This window comes from Pezoporus wallicus, unplaced genomic scaffold (assembly GCF_028554395.1).
Source record: "Pezoporus wallicus isolate ANWC-B61680 ecotype Strahan unplaced genomic scaffold, APGP_CSIRO_Pwel_v1 contig_8476, whole genome shotgun sequence".
NCBI classification, from domain to species: domain Eukaryota; kingdom Metazoa; phylum Chordata; class Aves; order Psittaciformes; family Psittacidae; genus Pezoporus; species Pezoporus wallicus.
The window spans coordinates 324,064-346,821 of record NW_026641139.1 but is presented as its reverse complement, the minus strand read 5'-3'; the positions used below and the strand labels follow the sequence as shown (position 1 = coordinate 346,821).

At 52.1% G+C, this 22,758-nt stretch overlaps 1 protein-coding gene across 2 annotated transcripts; it reads right to left on the bottom strand.

Moving 5' to 3' along the window:
* Positions 1–930: 930 nt before the first annotated feature.
* LOC130606105 (dual oxidase 2-like) lies at positions 931–21,399 on the bottom strand. 2 transcript variants are annotated; one of them, XM_057422116.1, is made up of 33 exons: positions 21,325–21,399; positions 20,564–20,647; positions 18,894–19,058; positions 17,372–17,559; positions 15,902–16,103; positions 14,814–14,980; positions 14,332–14,392; positions 14,108–14,204; positions 13,861–13,948; positions 13,411–13,519; positions 12,917–13,080; positions 12,320–12,486; positions 12,010–12,128; positions 10,922–11,059; positions 10,509–10,622; positions 9,696–9,898; positions 9,255–9,440; positions 8,643–8,868; positions 7,554–7,647; positions 7,141–7,316; positions 6,822–6,891; positions 6,271–6,366; positions 5,219–5,397; positions 4,136–4,366; positions 3,806–3,905; positions 3,646–3,695; positions 3,396–3,523; positions 3,029–3,182; positions 2,479–2,711; positions 2,175–2,333; positions 1,862–2,017; positions 1,650–1,778; positions 931–1,199 (listed from the first exon to the last, which is right to left on the bottom strand). In XM_057422116.1, the coding sequence occupies exons 1-33, from the start codon at positions 21,386–21,388 to the stop codon at positions 1,077–1,079; spliced, it is 4,620 nt and encodes a 1,539-aa protein (XP_057278099.1). In that variant the 5' UTR covers positions 21,389–21,399; the 3' UTR covers positions 931–1,076. The 2 variants fall into 2 exon arrangements, with proteins under 2 accessions (XP_057278099.1, XP_057278100.1); XM_057422117.1 differs by lacking the exons at positions 931–1,199; positions 1,650–1,778; positions 1,862–2,017; positions 2,175–2,333 and having other exon boundaries at positions 2,538–2,711; positions 3,029–3,102.
* Positions 21,400–22,758: the final 1,359 nt, after the last annotated feature.

Genomic DNA, 22,758 nt, shown 5'->3' with positions numbered 1-22,758 from the left:
TACTCTGTAACAGGAGCAAGGCCAGTACTACACCTCAGGCACTGCAGGTCTCCATGTGACTGAGACCCAACTAGAGGAAGCAAGAAGGTGCTTTAAAAATTCAATCAATCCATTTTATTTAAGCTCAGATAGAGCCTGCAAGAGCAGCAGTCCAGCAATGCAAAGCCAGGTGACAGTTAAACAAGCACAAAGATCCCTGATTGATAGAAGGAAGGTGATACTGCTGAAAGAAGCTGACATGAACACTACTAAGGTCCTTTGCAAGTCCAGGGAAGGCTCAGGGTGCTAATGGGCACAAGCAAATGCAATAAGAAAGCTGAGCCTGTTTCAAGGAGAGGGGTGGTGGGGAGCTCACTGGCTCCTCACAACATGTGCAAACAACCCAGGTCTTGGGGAAAAGTGCTGTGAATTCAGGTTGTGCAGGCACCAAGCTGTTCCCCAAAGCTGTTCAGAGACATTTCCCAAGCCACCCAGCAGAGCACAAGCTGTATCTTCATAGAATCCCAGCCTGGTTTGGGTTGGAAGGGGCCTTAAAGCTCATCCAGCTCCAACCCCCTGCCACAGGCAGGGACACCTTCCACTAGAGCAGCTTGCTCCAAGCCCCTGTGTCCAACCTGGCCTTGAACAATGCCAGGGATGGGGTAGCCACAGCTTCTCTGGGCACCCTGTGCGAGCGCCTCAGCACCCTCACAGGGAAGAGCTTCTGCTTAATGTCTAATCTAAGTCTATCCTCTTGTGGAATCAAGGTGGCAGACCTTAAACTTGAAAACTGGATTTTCTGGATTAGGTCATGCCAGCCTGATCCTGGGCATGGGGCTGCAGGAGTATGTAGGTAGTAGCAGGATGCCCTGGGCTAAGGGGTTCACGCTAGGACTGCGTGGGGCGATGCTGTGATGGCAACGTTTCACTGCTGTACCATGTGCTGGTCTCAACACCCATGCTCTTAGCCATGAATGGCTTTCTCGTGGGGATGGTGGTGTGAGCCCAGGACCATGACCACCTGAAGCATTGCCACACAGGCACTGATGTTGAACAATGAGGGCTGCAGCCCAGGGGTGAAACAGCATTGGGTAGAGTCAGAAATTCTCATAGTGATGTGCAAAGTAGGTCTGGTCCTTCTTGTTCAGCTGCCTACAAGCCTTTTCCACACTCTTTGTCATCCCAGGTGGGCCACAGCTGAAAACCCCGATCTTCTGCACCTGCAAAAGGAGGGAGCCAAAGGGGTCAAGCCATCAGCACCATCTCTCCCCCAGCCGAGCCCCTCTTGGCCCCTTGCCGTTTGACAGCTTTGGGCACAGATGCTGGCCAAGCAGCGTGCCCCAGCCTGTGGAGACTTTTGGGGAGGTTGTCACCTCCCCATGGAGCTGCTGGAGCTGGGGAGGAATGATGGGATCCCCCAGGGTCTCTGTCAGCTCTGGGCAGTGGTTGCGGCCAGGGTCTTGCCATAGCAGGGTGTGTTTGGCTGGTATGGAGCGTTTCTGACTCATGCAGCTCATCGTGGCTCCAGAAGGAAAGTGGGGTTCATGCCCCTTCTGCCCTGTCCTTGGTGCAGAGGCCACCAAGGTCTCCAGGGCCTCGGAGGCGGGCTGGGACCTCTCCTTCACAATGGCTGGTGGGTGCCCTCCTCCTGTCCCCACCCGGGCACTGACCTCACGGTGCACCTCCTGCAGCGAGCTGAAGAAGGGTACAAAGGGAGGGCGTCCAAAGTGGGTGATGGCATGAAGCCCTGTGAACAGGCTCTTGTTCAGCACCTTCTGGAAGTGCCGCTCGCAGATATACTGGAAGAAAGATCAGAGCACTTCAGAGGGCCCAGCATGGCCCGGCATGGCCCACCGCCTCCCCGGCAGGTGGCTGGGCTCACCAGCATGGTGGTGCGCAGGTCGAACTTCTCAGCCAGCTGTGTGATGTAGATGTGCACGGAGACCAGGCTGTTCCTGTCCGCCTCCTCCACCTCACGGATGATGTCCGCCAGCCACTCGAACTGCCGCTGCGTGCGCGTCACCCAGATGAAGTAGATCTGTGGCACGTGGGGATGAGGTTCAGAGTGAGGGCAGTACCCTGTGCATGCCCACATGGGGCTTCTCCCCAGATGGATCATGGAGGATCCCACAGAAGCCAGCAGCAGGAGGAGGCATCTTGGGAGGGCTTATTGTGCTTCAGATGCTTCCTTTTACCTTTTTGCACTGCAGCTTGGAGCTTATGGATGACTTGAAGACCAGGTCCTTGAGGATGGATGCAAAAGGTGTCACCCCGATGCCTCCTCCCACCAGCACTGACACCTTGAACTTGTTCCACTCCTGGTGGCCCTCCCCGAAGGGCCCGTCCAGATAGAGCTGGAAGGGAACCAGCCATCAGTAGAGTATCTCCTGCTTCTGCTTGCCCAGGCCTTGGCTGGAGAAGCACCACAGGCTGGGCACAGCCCATTGCCACAGATGCTTTGGGGTTCAGATGTTGCTGGAGAAGAAGTGTGGGGCTCACCTTGGGCAGCTTGCCAATAAGGGCCAGGCTCTCTGGGGAGTAGAGCTCCCGCAGGCGGGTGGTCCAGGGCCCCACGGCCCGGATGTGCAGGCTCAGTGTGTCCTCGTGTGGTGCCGAGGTCAGGGTGAAGGGGTGGTACTCGGAGGTGCCCAGGGCCACACAGGCGATGCGCACCCACTGCCCTGACTTGTAGTCAAAGTCCTGTGGCCGCTGGAACTGGAGGTGGGTGACACCTGTCAGGTAGAGAGGGGCCAGGGGTGAGGACTTCTTTAAGGCGGAGATCTCAAAGCAGCATTACAGTATCTAAGGGGGCTACGAGGATGCTGGAGAGGGACTGTAGTGACAGGACAAGGGGTGATGGGTTCAAACTGAAACCCGGGGCAGGGGGCTGGAACTTGATGAACTTTAAAGTCTGTTCCAACCCAAACCATTCTGTGATTCTGTGATTCTATGACTGAGTAGTGGAATTTCCTGCACTGCTGCAGCCCCCAGTGCTTGTGCAAGGAGCCTGGGCTGAGCTGGTGCCATGTGGCCAGGGATGTTGTGGTACCTGAGGGCAGGAGCTCGGCTTTCACCACGCTGATCTCCACCTTCTTCCTGCTCAGGCTGAGCAGCTTGTCTGCACTATAGATAAGAGCTGGGATGATGAAGTAGATGTGGAAGCGGGGCTGCTGGATCAGTGCGTAGCTGCCATGAATGATGACCTGTGCAGGGAGCAGCCCCCATCATCACTGTACTTACCATGGCAAGCCACTGCCCAGGGGTTGTTTTGGTGGCAGTTCAGCAGTGGCAGGGAGCTGGGATTTGGGCTGCCAGCTCTCTTGGGACCCCCCAGCTATTAGATCTCATCAGCTGGGCTGACCCACAGGCTTGTGGTCCATCACCGCCATCCCTGCCTCCAAGCCAAAATGCATTACCAGGACGTAGAGCAGCATGTAGAGGTGGTGGGTGATCCAGAAGCCTTGGAAGCTGACGCGTCGGAAGTGGTGGCTGGCGAACACGTAGATCACAGCCAGGATCACGAGCAGCAGCACTCCTGTCATGCCTGTGAGTGGATGGGTTGGAAGGTCCTGGGGGATCAGGGTAACCCCACAAGGGATCCTCCAGGGCTCAGCAGAGGGGTTGGATATGGACATGGACATGCAGGTGTGCCTGCAGTGGTCTCACCTGGAATAGTCTGGAAGAACCACCAGTAATACTTCTGTGGGAGCTGAGACCTGGAGAGGAATTGCACCATGGAGTGGCCAGAGCAAACTCCTGGTTCCCACTTATATTTGTGTCCATGCCCAATACACTCTGCCTGGACTGCGCTTTAATTTTCACCTACCCATCATCCATAAAGACGTTGGAAAAGAGGCAGGACAACACACTGAGAGGTGTGACTGAGAAGATGTAGACATTCACTATGTGACCTGCAGTGTGGAGCACTGTGAGAGACAGAAACCAGAAGAGAAAAGCATCACTGTTGCTGTGGATGGAGGTGCGGCAGACCCTGCAGATGTGCCCAGGGACCCGCCAGTTCCTCCTCTAGTGCAAAACATCTCTGTCTCTGCAGGCTCCACACGGCTCTTCAAGCTTCTGCCTGGTCCTGCTGTGTCACGGTCCTCCTGCTCCAGATGTGGCTCCTGGGTGGCACATACTCCAGCAGCCCACCTACCTGAGAAGATGAGGGCTACCATGGCAACCCAGCGGTGAAAGTCCACAGCGGCATCGAAGGGGATGTAGTGGTTGAGGAAGGTCTCCCGCAGGACTGTGATGAGGTTGCGGCACATGGTGAGCAGGATGTAGGAGTACATGAAGGAGATGCAGGCAGCCGATCCCCGGGAGATGATGATCCCCACAAAGGTGGTCTGTGCGATTCCTGTGCTGGGGGATGCAAAGGCATAGTCTGGGGAGAGAGATTGAAGGATGTGTCAATGTGCCTGAAGCTGAGGGCCATAACTCTTCCTGCCGCAAGGGGACAACCGCCTGTGTGGCTCCACCAAGAAAAGGTCACCGGGGATGGGGCTGTGTGGGGACAGGGGCATGATTCTCCATGTCAGAACCCCCAAAGCTGCTAGGTGACAAGGTCTCCTTGGAGGTCAAGGGAGGGGATTGTCCTCCTCTGCTGTGCACCTTGGTACTGTGTCCTTAGTGAGGCATCAACAAACTGGAACGAGTCCAGCGGAGTCCACCAGGGTGCGTGGGAGCTGAAGGACATCATGTAAATGAAAAGCTAGGGGAAATGGGCTTGTTCAAGCTGAAGGAGATGGGTCAGGGAAGTCTGTCAGGCTTGTTCAGGCTACCTACAACCACAGTGTTACAGAGAAGAGAGAGCCAAATGCTTTCTGAAACACACAGTGAAAGGGTGAAAGCGACAGCCTGAGTTTCACTGAATGAAATTCAGGTTTGATATAAAATAAACTCTCCACATGCAGGATGGTCAAAAACTAGCACAGGCCCAACCAGGTGGTGGGATCACCAACCTCGGCGCCCTTCAAACCTTCTCTAGATAAAGTCTTCAGCAGCCTCATTCAGCTTTGAAATTGGCTTTGCTCTGAGCAGGACATTGGGCCAGACCCCCCCAGAGGTGCCTCCCAACCTAAGTAAATCTTTGGTTATTCCAGGGGTGGAACGACACTGCCCAAAGCTGTGCCAGGACCTTTCAGATCCCAGCATGCCTCATGCAGCCAGCAGCTTTGAGGAGCCAAGCCCATACACCCCTCTGCACGTGGTGCAGCAGGGCTGGGTGGGCACTCACAGTAGGCTCTCTCCACAAACACGCCGGTGGTGATGGCAGAGAAGAGGACCACACAGACGATGTGGCGCCGGTAATTCTCAACAAAGCGCTTGAACTCCTGGATCTTCTGCTGAACTTTGTTCCTCTCGTACTTCTTCCGTTTTGCTTCAGTGTACAAATGCAGCTGGTACTGATTCACCCTGGCAAATACAGGAGGGCTGCTGTCATGTCAAGGTTTAGCCAGTAAGGTATGGCTCAGGGCCATGCTGCCCAGCTTTGGGTCTTCCTCCCCATACAGCTCTGTGACCACCTCTGCACACCCGGGATGGTGATGACCTGCAGAGCAGTTTCAGCATTTGATACCGCGTCATCCCACAGTCTACACACCTGAAAGCTGGTAATAAATGTGAAGATAATGACTCATAAATGAAACCAGAGATAAGAACTGTAAAAGATAATTCTCGTAGTAATATTCAACCCTCCAAACTGATTCTAGGGTAGAAGAAGGTCCTTGGAGCTATTAGGGCAAATCAGGATATTCTGGCCATGAATAACAACCACTTATCTGCTTTCTAGTAGAAATATTTGCTACTGCCACAGCAGTGAGGATCAGAGTCTCTCCTGCAGCTCTTGCAGGCAGGCTATGGGGGAACCAGCAGTGTCCCAAGGGGAAGAGAAGCTCAGGCAGGACTTGCCAGACAAACCCCTCTCTGCAGGCAAGACATACACTCTAAAACCCAACATCACAGGCTCTGGAGTTGGCCACTTCATTTTTTTTAATAGAGGCACATCACCCGGACCAGGCTACAGCCCCGTCCCCACTGAAGCAGGGCTGCTCCTGCAGCTTCTTGGTCAGCGAGGGGCTGTGATGTGCCTGCCTGGGCTGCGGTATCTCCTGAAGACTTGGTCCAGCACCCCCTCCCTATGCAGTACCACAATCATGGGGGTGCTGGGTCCTTGCAGCGGTGCTATTTGACTGGAGGGCTACGTAGTCGGCACACCAACATGAGAAACAGCAAGAAGGCTGAACCTGAACCTGAAAAGCACACCCAGTGAAGAGAGGGTGCACTCACTTTCTGCCTGGTCTCTTCCTCAGTTCTCGCCCTTCTTGTTCCATGTAGCTTTTCACAATGTCCAGGTTTGGGTCATTCTCTTCCTCTGAGATGGTTCTGTTGGAAATAGAGCTTTGTCTAGCCTAAAGCTGTACTTGCAGGAGGGGCTTGCCAAACTTTTCCCCATTTTCTCCACTTTCAGGCTCAGAAGGTGCCAAGCTCTGTCCTGCAGCCCTGCTTGCATTACTCCAATTGCATGGTGCATGGGCTGGATTTGCTTCAAGATATAACCCCCTTATGAAAAACAAAGTAGGACTCCCATCCCAAATGCAATATGGGCTGTGCAAGAGGCAGTTTCTCCCCTCTGCCTGCCTGGGTGCCAGGGGAGGAAGGAAACAGCCCCACTGCAGCATCCAGCTTGCTCACAGGCATGTTGAGCATGGTCATCCTGCTTCCCCAGCGCTGGGTTGCAAACACCTGGTGGGAGCATTTGCTGGAGGGGTCGAGGTGACAGATGGATGTGCATCAGGGCAGATAAAGATGCAGCAGCCAGACTAAGGAGGAGAGCTTACCTTTTTGCCTCTTTCTTTCTTATGAAGGAGGCGTGGTTATGCAGATTTTGCTTGAGCACCTCCGGGACACCTTTGATGATCCAGAAAGGCAAACAGCGGTTCAGCGTGTGTGAGATGCAGTGGACAAAGTTTAGGCATCTCCCTTTGGCAGGGACGTGGGGAGAGGCTCTGAGCTGCCCCAAACACGTACATGGGGCAACCACTGATGCCCTATTATTGCAGTGGGGTTGGAGAGACCAACGGGAGCTACCTGCTGGGTACTGCCCATCACCTCCAGCCCTTCAGGGCCTGGGGTGTTTCAGTGCTCCTGCCCACCAACCTTTGATGCAGAGCTGGGTGAGACGAAGTTCACTGTCATGGTCCCGCAGCATGTAGTGGAAATCCTCCCATGTCAGCTCATCCCTGTCCTGAAACCCTGAGGCCTGAAACATGGACTCGGTCACCTGCTCTGCCTGATCTCTTGACAAGCAGTTGTTGGAGATCTCGATGAAGGACCTGGAGCAAGGAGGGGAGATGGGAACTTCAGAGGACCAAAGCTTGAGTCCTTCACATAACACAGGGCAGAGCCCCAGACCAGTTTCATGGGAGAAATGGGCTCTTGGTGTGAGTGTTGAGCCCATGGTGGCTTGTGTAGCACCCTTGGGGAGTGAAGCACAGAAACTGGGAAGCACTTTTGAAGACATCTTTGTTTACAGAGATTGTGAAAACATCGAGAAAGGTGAGGAGAAATACCTGAGCATCCTCAGAAACTCCTCCTTGGAGAGGAACCCATTCTCATCAATGTCATACATCCTGAACATCACCTTGGACTTCTCCTGAGGGGACCCTGGTGGGAAGGGAGAGAGGCAAAGTAAGAACAAGATCCTATTTTCATCAATGAAGATGCTTTTAAACATTGTCTTTGAGAGTCTGGACCTGCAGCAGTGAAGCCTCACCCCGTTCTGAAAAGACTGAAAGCACACTGCTGATCACAGCTTAAACAGCAACTGGAAGTGAATAGTGTACCACCATTCTGCTTGACTTTCTCAAGTGTAAGGGGAAGAACTGGGTATGTGCACATTCTGATGCATTATTTTGCAGACTCAAAATGTGCTTTTGCACAACTGATTCTTCTGGGAGCCACTTTGATTGAATCTGACATTCACCACCTCCATCTATGAATCCACCTTTCCAGTGGTCATTTAGGCAGAATCACATGTAATATCTGAATGGGGTCTGTGAGGATGCTGGAGAGGGACTCTTCGTCAGGGACTGTAGCAATAGAGCAAGGGGTGATGGGTTCAAACTGAAACAGAGGAAGTTCAGGTTAGATCTTAGGCAGAAGCTCTTCCCTGTGAGGGTGCTGAGGCGCTGGCACAGGGTGCCCAGAGAAGCTGTGGCTGCCCCATCCCTGGCAGCGTTCAAGGCCAGGTTGGACACAGGGGCTTGGAGCAAGCTGCTCGAGTGGAAGGGGTCCCTGCCCGTGGCAGGGGGTTGGGGCTGGATGAGCTTTAAGGTTCCTTCAACCCAAACCAGTCTGCGATTTGATGATGTCTCAAGGACAGGATACATGGTCCATTCAGGAGATGATAGGGCAGACTTTTCTATGGTGGTGAAAGATAGCTGCCCTTCTGAACAGCCTTTCAGAAAACAAATTGCATTGTTACTGCCCTGTAACTCAGGCTGAAGCTGTCCTAAGTGAAGGGAATTTTAATCTGTAGGAGTGCCTACAAATTGACCTGCTGGATGGATCTTGTCCCTCATTCTGCTGGTGGTGTTGCCAGAGCCTAGAAACAGGACTGATGGCAACAGATGAAGACACTAACCAGTTCCAGCTCCCACCTTTCATGAAGACCACCAAGATGTCCAGGAATTCCCGGAAGGAGATGTAGCCATTGCCGTCTTTGTCAGCCAGAGAGAACATGGAGTCCACAAACATGGAGTGGGCTTTGAGCCCCAGGGCCTCGGCAAACTCAGCCCTGCTCAGCTCACATGTTAGAGACTCCTTTGCCTTCTGTGAAGATTCAAAGTTGAGCTCCCCAGCATCAGACCTGTTGATTTCCAGCACCTGCAGGTTGTATCCCACAAAAGACACCCCATGAATGCTGGCAGAGCAGAAGGCTGGCATTCCCCTGCCTGACATACTGCACAAAGAGCAGTGGCTCACCTGGCACAAAACTCATGGCAGATACCATGGGGAAGTCCTGTGTCTCTCCTACATAATGTGACTTTCACACTAAACGCCACTGACCATTATGGAGACCTCAGTTACATCATCCAAAAGACTCTTTACCACAAAAGACCACAGTAGAACTCCCTTTGTCTCCAAAGTATTGGCAGCTTCCTTGTGCACAATACCAGCGCTTACAGGGAACAACAGCAGCAACATTCATTGCTTTATCAATACAGAAATACCTTTACCCGTGCATCGGTACCTGCCGCACCTCTACATACCTGAGCAAACAGGTGCCTAAAGAAAGTCTCCAGAGTCTGTTTTCTCTGCTCCTGTGTGACTGCCCGTTTCATCAGGCTTTGTTCCTTCATCTCAGACATATGCAGCTCGAGGCCGCTCTCCTCCAAGTAGCCTTGTAGCTTCCCAACAAAGTTGCTCCTTTCTGCCTCCTCACTGAAAAGCAGCACCTGCAGAAGGCCCCACCAAAAGGTGGTGAGCAACAGGGGTTCGACTGGGATGTGAGTGCTGCTGCTGTTCACCACAGTGGTTGCTCCATGGTATGAGCTGGACCTGGTGGCTCTCAGGAGGCCACAGCCACCCTTCAGGGACCGACACTGCTGCCAGTGGCCCAGGGCTGAGTGGTGCAGGGTGTTTGTGACTGGCAGCAGAGGCCTGTGGGGTGTTGGGTGAAGGTATCAAACCCCAGGCATCATGATTCTCACCAGGTCATACTCCTTGGGGCTCTTCAGGAGCAGAGCTTTGTTCCCTTTATTGCTGGAGAGGACCACCTCCACCCTTTGGTAGGCTTTCAAGCTGATGCTCCGGAGCACAGACCCTGTCCTATCCAGCACTTTGAGCACCTTGTCAGCTTGGAGCTGAATGTAGACAGGAGAGCTGTCTGTCTTGGGACCGTGCCATTCCATGGCTGATGGGAGAGAGCACAGGACTCAGCTGGAAAGCCACACCTGGGCCCATGTTCACCCCACCACCTCCTTCACCAAGATGCAGTTTGGGAGTGATTTCATGACCAGGCACATGCTAAGGGAAAAATTATGATCTCCAAACTTCAAACCTCAAGCTCATGGACACAGGAGGAGTACAAGCTATGGAGCAGGGTGGAAGGATTTTTTCACTGTCCAGAGCAAGCCCCTTGCAGACCTATATGTCTGCAGACTTATGTGTCCTGGAGCTACTGGTGCAAGTGCTCTACATAGGTTTCCTCCAGGTAGGGTGCGATCTGAAATTGGAGGATTGTAGTATGACTCAGGTTAGAAGGGTCTCTCACCCAACCTCCTGCCCCAAGTAGTATGAGCCACAGAATCAGGATAGTCTGCTCAAGGCTATATCTGATCAGCAGGACTTGGATAGGATGGAGACTGCACAACCTCTCTGTGCTTCCTGTTCCACTGCTTGACTATCCTCCCGTGGAAACACCCCACCTGGATATAAGTTCCAAATCCAGACCTGCCTCAGTATGTGACCTGACTTCAGCAGCAACACCAGGGGCCATCACAGAATCACCAGTGCCACCTCACCATGTATGGCCTCTCCGGTCATCTCCCTCTGCACACTGGGGCTCTGCTTCTGCTGCAGCTTCTGGAAATCTCTCTTGCGGAGAATGGCAACGATCCAGGCAACAAACAGAGTCACTGGGGACACAGGGGAGAGTGAGGCATGAGATAGCACACAGCTCCTTCACACTTGGCAGGATCACCCATGCGACAGGGTCAGACAGGGTGATTTCTTCCCCATCAGCCCCAGTTCGGTGCTGCATGGATTTATTTAATTCAGGCCACTCCATGAAAGCCCAGCTCCCTCCTGGTGCCCAAGGACCCTGCCACCTCAAGGACCTGAGGGTTGACAAAGACTCAGCAGCTCCTTAGTCCATGAGCACTAAGCCCCTTTCTCCAGTAGGAGAGGAGGTGGGTAAGGAAATGGAATGTCAAACCTAAAGGCAGACAGCAGAGGACAACGATGATGATCCCAAAGCCTGCTCCGCTGCCTTTGAAGTAGTCCAGCACCATCATGGGTGTGCAGTTGGCCAGATGCTGAGCTGTCAGCTGCTGGGGCTGTGGGCACGGGTCCCCTACATGGCAGGGAGACAGACTGTGAGTGTCATGAAGCTTTTACCCATCTCACGTCCTTCATCGCAAGAACTTCTGCATTAAGATGCTTGTGGGATTCATTGCTGAGTGACCCAGAGAGCACTGCAAACCTGGGGTACTTGAGTTAAACTCCAGATCTTAGGGGACAACCTTTGCTTTTGGATTGAAACTTTGCCTACTGCAACAAAACAAGCACAGAACTGGACTCAATTGCTCTGGGTCTTCAGTGCCATCACCTCTCCCAGTGGGATGGGCTGAGCAAGAAGCACTCTGGGCCACAACAAAATGGAGCTCAGAGCCTCTGCTCGTCCAAGTGTTGCAAATCCAAGAAGTCCTCCTGGTGCAATTGCATGGAGCATATGCCACGGGAATCAAAATGCCTTGTAAGGGCTGTTCAACAGATAAAATGCTTTCAGCAGATGGAAGTTCATGCTGCTGTTGCAACCACATCTGTAGGAAAGCCTATCTGACCCTCCCAACAGTACTGCTCAACCAACAACCCTGCCAGCGGAGCAGCCAGGCAGGGTGGTCATATGGGGCTGATAACTTTTGCAATTAAAGGCAAGTAGGTAACATTACGCAGTTTTGGCGTGGAAAGCTTAACTCATCTGCCAACTTCATCACATTTTAGGTCACTCACTAGTTTAACCTGCAGACCTACATGTGCTTTTATGTAGGAGCAAGAGAAATAAAAAACCTCCTTGCAGCAGCAAGGAGTGTGACCACCATGAGGAGTGCTGCCTGCCTTGCTTATGAGCAACCTTTGCATTTCGCATGTGTTTTGCTGGCTGAGGGGCACAACAAGTATCCTGCTTGAGAAAATGACAGCCCGATGTTTTCCCTGTCACTGTTACCAAGACAGGACTGCTTTCCTCCCTAACTTGCTGGTGCTGATTGCTCCCTGCGCCCTGCTATTGCACAAAGCACTCACCCTTACTCCAGACAAACACGTGTCGCTGGAGGTCTGTGGGGTCTGCGTAGGTGACAGCAGCCAGGACATCATGGAAAGTTGTGTTACGGATCTTCCTAGTTTCCTCCACTGTGAACAGCCTGGAGAAAAAGACATAGGGCCAAGTGGTGGCCCTGGGTGTTACTTGCTGTCAGCAGGAGGGATTCACTCCCTGCATCATTTCAGGCATCGAGGAAGCTGGAGGATGCTTTTTCCTCCAGCCCCAGTTTTTGTGTGTTATTGGGGCTTGCAGAGCAGTGGGCACCCTGCCAGATGGTGATGAAGACTTTACCCATTCTTGGTGTTTTCGAACCAAAACCTGTCACCGTCACGCAGGCGCACAAACTGGTCCAGGATGATGGCACTGAAGAGGGAGCCGTCAGCCTCCAGCATGCCCCCAGGGAGTAGCTCCAGCCCAGCCGTGTTGTTGGCATACAGGGCAGCAACCTTCTCCAGGACCTGTCCAGAAACCCCCACCGAATGCATGTGAGAAGAGAGAATTCTGCCAGGGCATCAAACAAATCTTGGCAAGCCTCAGGAGGAGCGAGGAACATGCATTTCCCAGACATGGGCTGGGAGGATGCTCAGCCCCACACAGCCTTGAGGTCATGGATTGGACTTGAGCAACTAAGAATCACTCCCAGAGCATCCCAGCTCCAGGAGGAGCACGGCACCAAGTGGCACAGGCGCTTATCACTGGGGCAGGACATAGTTATTGATACCTTGTAATTACATAGTTATCCCGATACAACAGCCCCGCAGGCATGAAAATAAGCTGGGATGTGCATTGATGTCCCTCTTCTACGTTGCTGGAGAAGCCAGTTACTGCCTGGACTGCCCTGCCATCCTTCGACACACACTCTCCATGCCCAGACCAGTTCCGTGTTACCTGTTGCTCCAGGTGTGGGGCAAAGTCTGACCAGTTCCAGAGAGGCTCCAACCCAAATCGCTCCCGGGCTTGGTTATAGGTGGGCAGGCCAAGGTCTCTCCCACGCTGCAGACAGCTGGCCACGTAGTCAGTGCGGGAGTACTTCAGGGGCCCATACCAGTAATCTGTGGTGGAGTCAAAGCCATAATGACAGCAAGGAAGAGCAGGAGGAGCAACCCCAACTGCCATAGCTGCTGGGATGGCCTCATCCCTCTGCCATGGGCCATGCTGAACATGGAGATTATCTTCATGCCCTTGCCAGGACAGTCCCACAGATGTGCTTAACACGCCCTGCGGCTTTTATGCACCTCCATTAACCAGATTGAAGCTGAGCTGAGTGTGTGTTTGGGTGCTGATGGTGATGGCGATGGGATCTGCCTCCCCACGTCAGCCCTGGCACAGCCCTGGGAGAGGTTTCCCCACTAATGTACCCTGCAGTGCAAGGGAGTGCAGACCTTGGAGATCTTCCACCACGATGTTGTCCTCCCGCTCTGCAATCTGTGAGCTCATCCCCAGCAGAAGGTTGTCCACATCCACCTCCTTTGCCCGCTGCAGCCTGGTGCTCTGAGGGGAGATGGGAAGAGCAGGTGATTCCTCACCTGGAGGTGAGGACTTGGAGCAGCCCTGCACTCCTGCCCATAGGGGTACAGACCCTGGGCATAGGGGGACCAAGGACTTCTTCCAGGTTCATTTTCTCCACATCAGCTCAACCTTGAGGTCTGAGCCTGCCACAGCTGAAGGTGGCATCTGTGGATGTCTGGATGGGGAGGATCTCTCACCTGTTGACTGGCTGTCATGCTCTGCACTCTTTCCCTTTCAGACCCCTGTGGGGTCCCCATAATATAAAGCAAGGAGTGAAGCCCCCCACAGGCAGCCCGCCACATCCTCAGTACCCTTCTGTGTACCTCTCTGCTCCAGTAGCTGTTGCAGAGCCGCATTGCTGGGAACGAGCCACCAGGGCCAGGAACTTTCTGGAACTGGCACTTGGGGTCTCTGGAACATCAGAGAATGGTTGGACACACAGCCCCTGGCCAGGGCTGCCCTAAGCTGAAAGGGCTTGGCTGTGGGGCAGGGTGTGGGAAAGGGACAGGGACCATTCCCAGCCACCACACCAACCTGAGCATCCCCTTCCCAAGTACAGGCTGCTCCTACCTCTTGTAAATGCCGGGTGGCACCATGGTGGCCAGGAATTGCCCTGCAGCTGCCACAAACTCCGGTGAGAGGCTGGGGTCGAGGTGCTGCTGGTAACCTGCAGGCAGCAGTCATGGTCCAGCAGCCAGGCTGGAGGGAAAGGGGGAACAGCCCTCTCTCCTGTGCTATCCCCCAGCTTCCCCAGTTCTATCCCTTACTCCCGGAACACCATCTCTTTCCCTCACCTTTGTACTCTGGGACCTGTGTCCCCAGCAAGGTTGGCAGCCACTCATACAGCACGATGCTCTAGGACACAAGAGTTGCTGTATCAGTGCACTGCCAGGGAGGATGTCAAGGGTTAAGATTAGGGTAAGGGATAGGGTTAGAGTAAGGGTTAGGGATTAGGATTTAGGGTACAGTTATGGGTTAGGGTTAGTGTTAGGGGTTAGGTTTATAGTTAGGATTTGGGTTAGGATTTAGGGTTAGGGTTATTAGTGTTAGGCTTAGGGTTAGCTTAGGGATGGGGTGTTAGTGTTAGGTTTAGGATGTTAGTGTTAGGGGTTAAGGTTAGTGTTAGGGGTTAAGGTTAGTGTTAAGGTTTAAGGTTAGCGCTACTGTTAGACCATCATACAGCACAATGCTGTAGGACACAGGAGAGCTTTGTCAGTGCCATGTCCATAGAGGTTTACAGGGGTCCTGGCAGAGCCTGGCAGGTGCCATCCTTCACCTGGAAAGTGGCGATGACCCACTTGCGAGTGTGCTGGAAGAGGTCTTCATCAGACCAGGTGGGGTGTCCTTGTGCCAGCACTGCAGCCAGGTGGTTGTGGTACCGGAACCAGGCGATGCTCACAGCCTGCAGGAAGCGGTTCTCATTCCCCCAGGCACTCCCCAGGTCTGCAAGAGCCGTCAGGAACATCAGTGGGCAATGCTAGCACTGGATCTTGTTTTGCCCATGGCTGGAGGGCCACCCCCAGCCATGTGGCTGCAGCCCAGTATCCCCTCATTCCGTTGTCCCTCCTTCCACTGAGATAAGCAGCATGAATGAGGGAGAATCAGCAGCAGGCCTCCAGCATGGACCAAAGGTGAGGAATTCAAAGCAAGCTGAGCAGTTTCTAACAGTGGCAGCCCCTTTTCCCAGATCCTTTCCCCACCCCCTTTCTCCTGATTTGGATCAAAGAGACCAGCACCCACTGGTTTCTGCATGCTGGCTGTGATATGACCTGTTGCTTCCTGGTGATGTGGCTCCTTAATTTCATGGTGTGTCTTTGCAGGAAAGCCTTTGCCAGAGTGCGCACCTTAACTAGACCATAGCATAGCATAGTGTAGCGTAGCGTAAAGTAGCATGGCATAGCATAGCATGGCATAGCATGGGTTGTGTTGGAAGGGACCTTAAAGCTCATCCAGTCCCAACCCCTGCCACAGGCAGGGACCCCTTCCACTAGAGCAGCTTGCTCCAAGCCCCTGTGTCCAACCTGGCCTTGAACACTGCCAGGGATGGGGCAGCCACAGCTTCTCCGGGCACCCTGTGCCAGCGCCTCAGCACCCTCCCAGGGAAGAGCTTCTGCCTAAGAGCTCATCTCAATGTCCCCTCTACATGAGGCCGATGGGAATATTTACTGGGAATATTACTCCTTGGGCTGGGAAACCGCCTGCTCTCCCACAGGAATCCCAGTGTGGATGTCCCAGCTCCCCACACCCTCCTGCCCCTTCCCAGGGTCCCCTCTGGGCTCAGCTCCAGGGACCTCCTGCTTCTCCTGCTCACAGTCAGCGATGGAGCCAAGTAGGTGAAAACTCTCTGAGGAATGCCACCCTTACCATAGATGCCCTGTGGACCACCCTGTCCTGTGGATGGATCCAGTGCCTTCCACATGTGGACTCTCCCGTCTGTCTCCCTCGGGATTCGCCCGCCAGGCCCTGATGCCAGCTGTCCCCCTGAGAAGCTCCTCAGGGCATCGCTCCAGGAGTGCAAAGGGCCATAGATGGAGCTGCCGTCCAGCCAGGCTGTCACCTCGTTGGTCTACAGCAGGCACAGGGAATGCGCGTTAACCAGGGTCTTGGCGAAAGGTGCAAAAAAAAAGTCTGAAAAGCACCAACCCAGCCCTCTTGGTCTTGCAGAGCAGCTCTCCCATCCCCAGTTTTAACAAGAGCTATCAGGATGCAAGTATACACACCAGCAATCTCTATGCACACTGCAGGAATTGGTGCCAGGGACAGGAAAAGACCAGCTACAGGCTTTTCAAAAGTGCGTTTTGGGGGTTTATTTCCCAATTTTTTTTTAACTATGCCCAGAATACATCTGACATCTGTGAATTCCCAGGTAGCCAAGACCAAGCTGGAAGAGGGCTAAGCACAGTTCTGGGGAAGGTAGAAACGCTTGAGCTGCCCCTTCTGAACAGCCCTGCCCTGGCAGCCTGTTGAATATGAACCCTGCCAAATGTTTTCACGAAACCATCCTTTTAGTCTGAAAACGTACCAGAGTTTTCATTTTTCTAAGGTTTGGAATGCTGCTGAAAATGTGATGTGCTGATGTGGTCTCCTCGTTGTGTGTCACGTGAAACGTTCAGGGGGATATTTTACTTTGGTGATTTTGACTGGGAAGCTTTCCAGCATGAAATAAAAAGCACATGGGCTTGGGAACACATCCAGCCTCAGCACAGTGAAATATGGACAAACTAGGGGAAAATCTGGATGTTCCCCAAAGTAACTGAAATCCAGAAAAGCTTTACAGCTTTGTAAGAGTCCCAGCTCAGTTCTGGGGTATATTTCTAAAGATAACAGTTGGTGGCTATTAACATGTGTCATAATTGCAGACCTAGAGTGGCTCAAGTGCATGAATTGGTTGTGGGAGTTCATTACCCTGGCACTAAAGAAGCTCCATTTATCACTTGTTTCAGCAAATACAGACAGCCCTCCCTCTGCTCATATTGACTGAAGGGATAAAAATTGGTAGCCAAGGAATGTTGTGAATTGCTCCTGTGTTACCTTTTCCTCTTCTGCCCTCCATGTAGATGACACAGACAGGCCTGGAGTTATTACATTCTCTTTGCCCAAGAAAAGCACTAACCTCTGGCAACCACAAATGTTACTTCCCGTGAACCAGTACTTTTGAGGTTGTCCTTTAGGCTCATTTGCAATTGGTTGAAACACTTGGGATATGTACTTTTACGGAACCAATGGTTCTTTCTCCTTTTCCATTTGCAAACATTATCTCGGCTGCGACAGCTCCCACTGTGGGGTGAAGAGGAGTTCAGCAGAAAAGCAAGGAACAAAGGAAATGCTACCTACCTGTTCCCGGGGGCTGTTGGGGCTCTGTCCTGTCTCCATCGCCCAGTGAATGCGCTGGAAGGGCAGAACCACGTCTCCAGTGCCTGCAGGGTCAAACACGAGGTCTCCAGATGGGATGTGGATGTTCAGGAACTCTGCAGGGCAGCCGGGTTTCTCTGTCCCCAGGATGTCCGACAGCACATGGAAACCTGCCAGAGCCCTAGCCATAGTAAGCATGGGAGGACTGGCACCAGCACCAGGATGTGATGATGGGCAGTTGGGCTGTACATGGGCTGAGGAGACACCCCTTGTGCAGTGGTTTCCTTCCTGTCTTCACTGCTAGTTTGCTTCACAGCTTTGAGAAAGTCACTGTGGGCTGGAGCCCAGATGTGCTCAGATCCAGCCCACAGGAACAGGGCTCCAGGAGCCACTGGCCAGACCTCACAGATAGGGAAGAGTCATTCAAGGACTAGGGTGAAGAACCTCAGCCAGCAGATGTCCAGAGACCACCAGCAGCTGGATCATTTGCTGACCATCATTTTACTAGGAGCACAGTTCTGCATTTGGTCCTGAGCTCCTCCTTGCCTGTGGCCTTCAAGGCCAAGGGTTGCTGCTGATGCTGTGCCTGGTGGCTGATGTTGCTGTTGGCCCATTTAAGCTTTGGTGTGGTGAGAGAAACTACCTCCAGGAAGAATCTAAGTGGTAAGGACCTAAGACACTTGTGTCTGCCTCTTCTGTGGCCCAGCCTGTGCCAAGCACCTTAGCTTGGTTGTCCAGGGATGTATATGAACCTTAAGCTGTACATGGACTTAATTGTCTCCACTTCTTTGGCAAGTAAAGGCTGTTTTCTCAATGAGCTGAAAGTGTTTCCCAGAGATCGACATTCCTGGCCTTGGAGACCCAAGACTCCACTGAGCTCCTGAGCAACAGCAAAAACCACTCCCACTTGCAGCCGTTCTGCCCAGCAATCAGACACAGCATGTCTCTATTGCAGTTAAGTAATTCTACCACTAAAACAAATGAGCAAGTTATTAAATGACAAATATCAGCTTTTGGGTAACTGCCAAAGGTCACTGGAAATTCAAACTCTCTTGGCTGGACAGTACTTTGGTATGGTGTATTTTGGCATTTTATCTTTCAGATGTGGGTTTGCTGTGAAGTGGTGCATAAGGAACGCTCCAATGCATGGCCTTGGGGTGCCAGAAACCAGCATTTTTCCACCCAAACCAATATTTAGGGACTGTAGAGAAAGAGCAAGGGGTAATGGATTTAAACTGAAACAGGGGAAGTTCAGGTTGGATTTAAGGCAGAAGCTCTTCCCTGTGAGGCTGGTGGGAAACTGGCACAGGGTGCCCAGAGAAGCTGTGGCTGCCCCATCCCTGGCAGTGTTCAAGGCCAGGTTGGACCAGGGGCTTGGAGCAAGCTGCTCTAGTGAAAGGGGTCCCTGCCCGCGGCAGGGGTTGGGACTGAATAGTCTTAAAGTCCTTTCCCACCCAAACCAGTCTGGGATTCTATGATTTTTGCACCCGGTGCCAGCTTGTACCGAAGAAGACAGCCAGCGCGGTCGTGTTCCTGCGGGACGGCAGCCCAGAGGGTCCCCGTGCCACCGCGTTGCTCAGCTGGCGAGCGTTGGGCACATGGGGCTCCTGCAGTGCCTGGTACACACCATCCGCGTAGTTGGCTGGCAGGAGACGAAGCAGCCTGGCACCTGCAGCACCAAACAACATGGCATGGGTCTGGTGGCACCCAAAAGGCAGGAAACAGTGATAGCGGGGCACACCGGTATATGTGAGGGTCCACAAGAGAGCAAGAGTATGGCATAGACTCTTACACTTGCCAAGAACACGCAAATCTTGGTACCAGCACCCAAAACTTCTTGCAACACTGGGATCAATCCTCTCAAAACCAGGAGGGATTGTCCATTTGCATGTTCCCTTGCAGCTGTCCTTCTCTGGTCTATGTGCATCCTAATTGCCTCCTGAAGGTCTGAGTTGGTGCTCCAGTGGGTAACTGGAGTGATGCAAAGCTGCCCATGCTGACCATGCAATTCTACACAGCATGGTGACTGCCAACACAGTAGGAAACAGGAGAAGAAACAGCCAGAGAGGCAGAGAGACAAGGCAGAATAGGAGAGAAACACCCTGATTTTACACCCATTGCCCCTTCTGTAACTGAAAAGCCCAGAGGCAAGAGGTCATTTGTCACTGATGAGCAAGTTCGTTTTGAAAGGCTCTTGACCACTATGTTGAGCTGGAGCTCCACAGAACTGGGGGCAATCCTGAATTACTGGATTAGTTTCAGGTTTAGTTTCCAGAGGTTTGTTTGCAAATGTTAAGGTCTGATCAGTCTGCTCTGGAAGAGGGAGAGCTTGTCTGCCAGGAACCCACTGGATCTCCCTGACAGGCTTTGGTGTAACTGAAGGGCTGATGACACATGTCATATTGGAGAGCCGTTTGGACTTAGAGGAAGCTGTGTAATTGCCACCAGAATTGTGTCATCAGACCAATCTGGGCTGTGGGAAACAGGAGGGTTTGTAATATTGCATATTTCAGAAAAGATCCTGCCTGATCTGCCCTGGTCCCTGGCTCAGAGAGGTCTTCTGGAGGTAGGCTCATGGGCTGATTGTAGGCATGAGGAAGCAGCTTGCCACTAGCACGGGCAAATCCCACATACTTGTCCCAGTGCAGACTGGTACATGCTGCACAGCAGCACAATAGCACAGTATCTGCCCTGTGCAGAGCAGAAAAGGAGTAAGTTCAGCATGAACTCTTCTGTCTCTGGCCTTGTGTTGAACACTGCTTAAACTGCATGCTGGGATCCCTGTCCATCCCTGAAATGCCTGCTGTGAAGAGCTGGGTCCTCTGTACCTTGGACATTTTGAATGGCCTTGCAAAGGCACAGCTCTGCTCTGGAGCTGATCCAATACCAGCATGATCTGCAGGTGGTGCCTGGGCAGATGATAAAAGTGGCAAGGCCAGGATGTGGGAGACAAAGCTGGGCTGCTTGACCCCTCCACACTGTTCTAGTGGGGCTCTTTGCCACCTCTAATTGAGGCCAAGAGCCACCTTGCAGGGCCATGGGAGGTGGCATCATCTGGTGGCCTGCCTGGATCAGGCCAGGTCAGAAATGTCTTTTCTCTGTTGAAAAGTGAGCCAGATGCCAAAGTGCCAGCTCGCCCTGTTGCACCATCCCTACCCCATGCCCAGCACTCACCCACCGAGCCACGGCTGTGGTGCAGCAGGTTGTTATACCAGCCGTCATAGCGCTGGACCTCCCAGGAGATGCTTTCCTGGGCGCCTGGAAGAGACCAAACCCACTTGGTGAGCAGCAAAAGAAGTGAATGAAACAAGCACCTTCATTACAGAATTACGTTTATAGTGTCGTATTTCCTATATTCTTTCTGACACTTTCTTTACAAACAGTTTCTTAGAAGATTTTTTTTAGCCCTTTTGACGGATAAGCAATGTCTAAAATTAGAAAGTCATGCTCACAATCATGATGTTCCCAAATCAGTTTCTGGCCTTCACCAGTCTACTCCCAAAGGATCTTCATTTTCTCCTTCTCTCTCATTCTATCAGATATCTCTCTACTTCTGATCCCCTCAATGTCCATGTGAGTAAGCAAAGGCCTTAACACTGGAGTTACGCTCTCCTCTATGCATTGTGCACCCGAGTCAGCCTTTGCCAGTAAATATATACATTTTTCCTTTGTGTTGATTTTTATTGCTTTTATTATAATATAAGCAGGAAGCTCCAGTTCCTGGTTAGAAGCTGTGTACACCTACGAGCAGCAGGAGGTGAGTCTTCCAATCTGCAGGCTCTGCAAGTTCAGCATTTTGCTTATTTATTTTTTTATCATAAGCTGAATCATCTCCATCACTGATATGATCTCCCATGAGTTAGAGGAAATTCCTCCTAGGGGCAGAAACTACCCAGGATCTCCCCTTGGATCCCCTTCCCTGAAACCATACTTACTCCCCAAGGTCCATGTCACCAGCAGAACCACGGTCAAACTCAACATCATCTCTGCAGGTTGCATTGGCCACAAAGTCTTTGAACCAGTGTCCTACAAAGGGAAGAGGAGGAGGAGGGAGCTGGACTGCTCCATAGGCTGAGGACATGCACGGACCATAATCTCAGCTCCCTCTTGTGTTTTCTGCTCCCTGGTAAAACCCTGACATCAATCAGCTGTATCTCCTGATGTGGTCTGTGGGAGGTGGCATCCTGGGAAAGCTGTCAGGAGGTGTCAACTGGCCTGAGAAGTGCAGCAGGACCAGTGCTGCAGCCCCGGGGTACCCCAGCTGTAGGCTCACAACTCATCATCCCTGGCAGGAAGATGTTAAACTCTGCTATAGAAACATGCTCTTCATTGAAGAAACAGACAGTTTTCAGCTGGCAATTCCCTGCATCCCCAGGGGTGTTGGTACCGCACATCAAGAGCTGGATCACCTCTGGGCTAACTTGACAGCACTCTCTCATGACCATCCTTTCTCATGACTGTCATTTCATTTTCCACAAAGGCCCTGGATCTAGAGCAAGTTTCAGGAGTGGGACCTGAACCTTTTAAAACCCCATCCAATGCCTAACTAAAAGAGAGGGATTCTCAGCCGTGGACAATGAAGACCACATTTTTTGGTCATACAATGCTGCCGCTGGCTTTCTATGCACAGGAATGCCAAGCTTGGATTTAACTCCAAGGTAGGGTTTTCCACTAAATACAGCTCTTTGTCCCTTGTTCCAGAACTGTGGGTACGCATTCAAAGACTAGCATCATTTCAGAGGAGCTGTGTTACCAAGAGATGCAGTGATGCCTGGGTTTCAGCTTTTCCTACATTGCTCACAAGCCAAAACAATACTTTTGGCTTCTTTTTTTCATTGTTTTAATCAAAACCTAAAGAAACAATGGTGTCAGAAAAGCTTACACTTTGCCAGCAGCTATATAGGATTAATTTTTGATGTACTGGGAATTGCAATGGCACAGATTGTAAAATATGCGCCACTAAATACACTGTCCACTTGTTTGTTTAAATCTCAAACCACAAATGAAGTGGTTTGAGATTTAAATAGTCATTTGTGCTCACTTTAATTGTGTTTATGTAACAGAGCACTCACTGCCAGGTTGTGAGCATAGCACATAACCTGTGTTAACTCTGTTCCACCAGATGAGAGTATGGGTATTTTGCCTTAGAAAACAAGATGTTTCTGAGCAAGTGCATTTCCACATTCCTCCTCCACCACAAAAGCTCACCTGCATTCTAGACATCACAAAATAAGCAAACTGCTTTGTTTAGCTTTCCATAGCATGGATAAATCACTGTCAAAATGCCTCTTCACTGATGGCATTTTTGTTTCTGGCTTCACTTCCATGTGTATGGGAGATGCTGAAAGCCTCAGAGTTGCTGCTGGTGT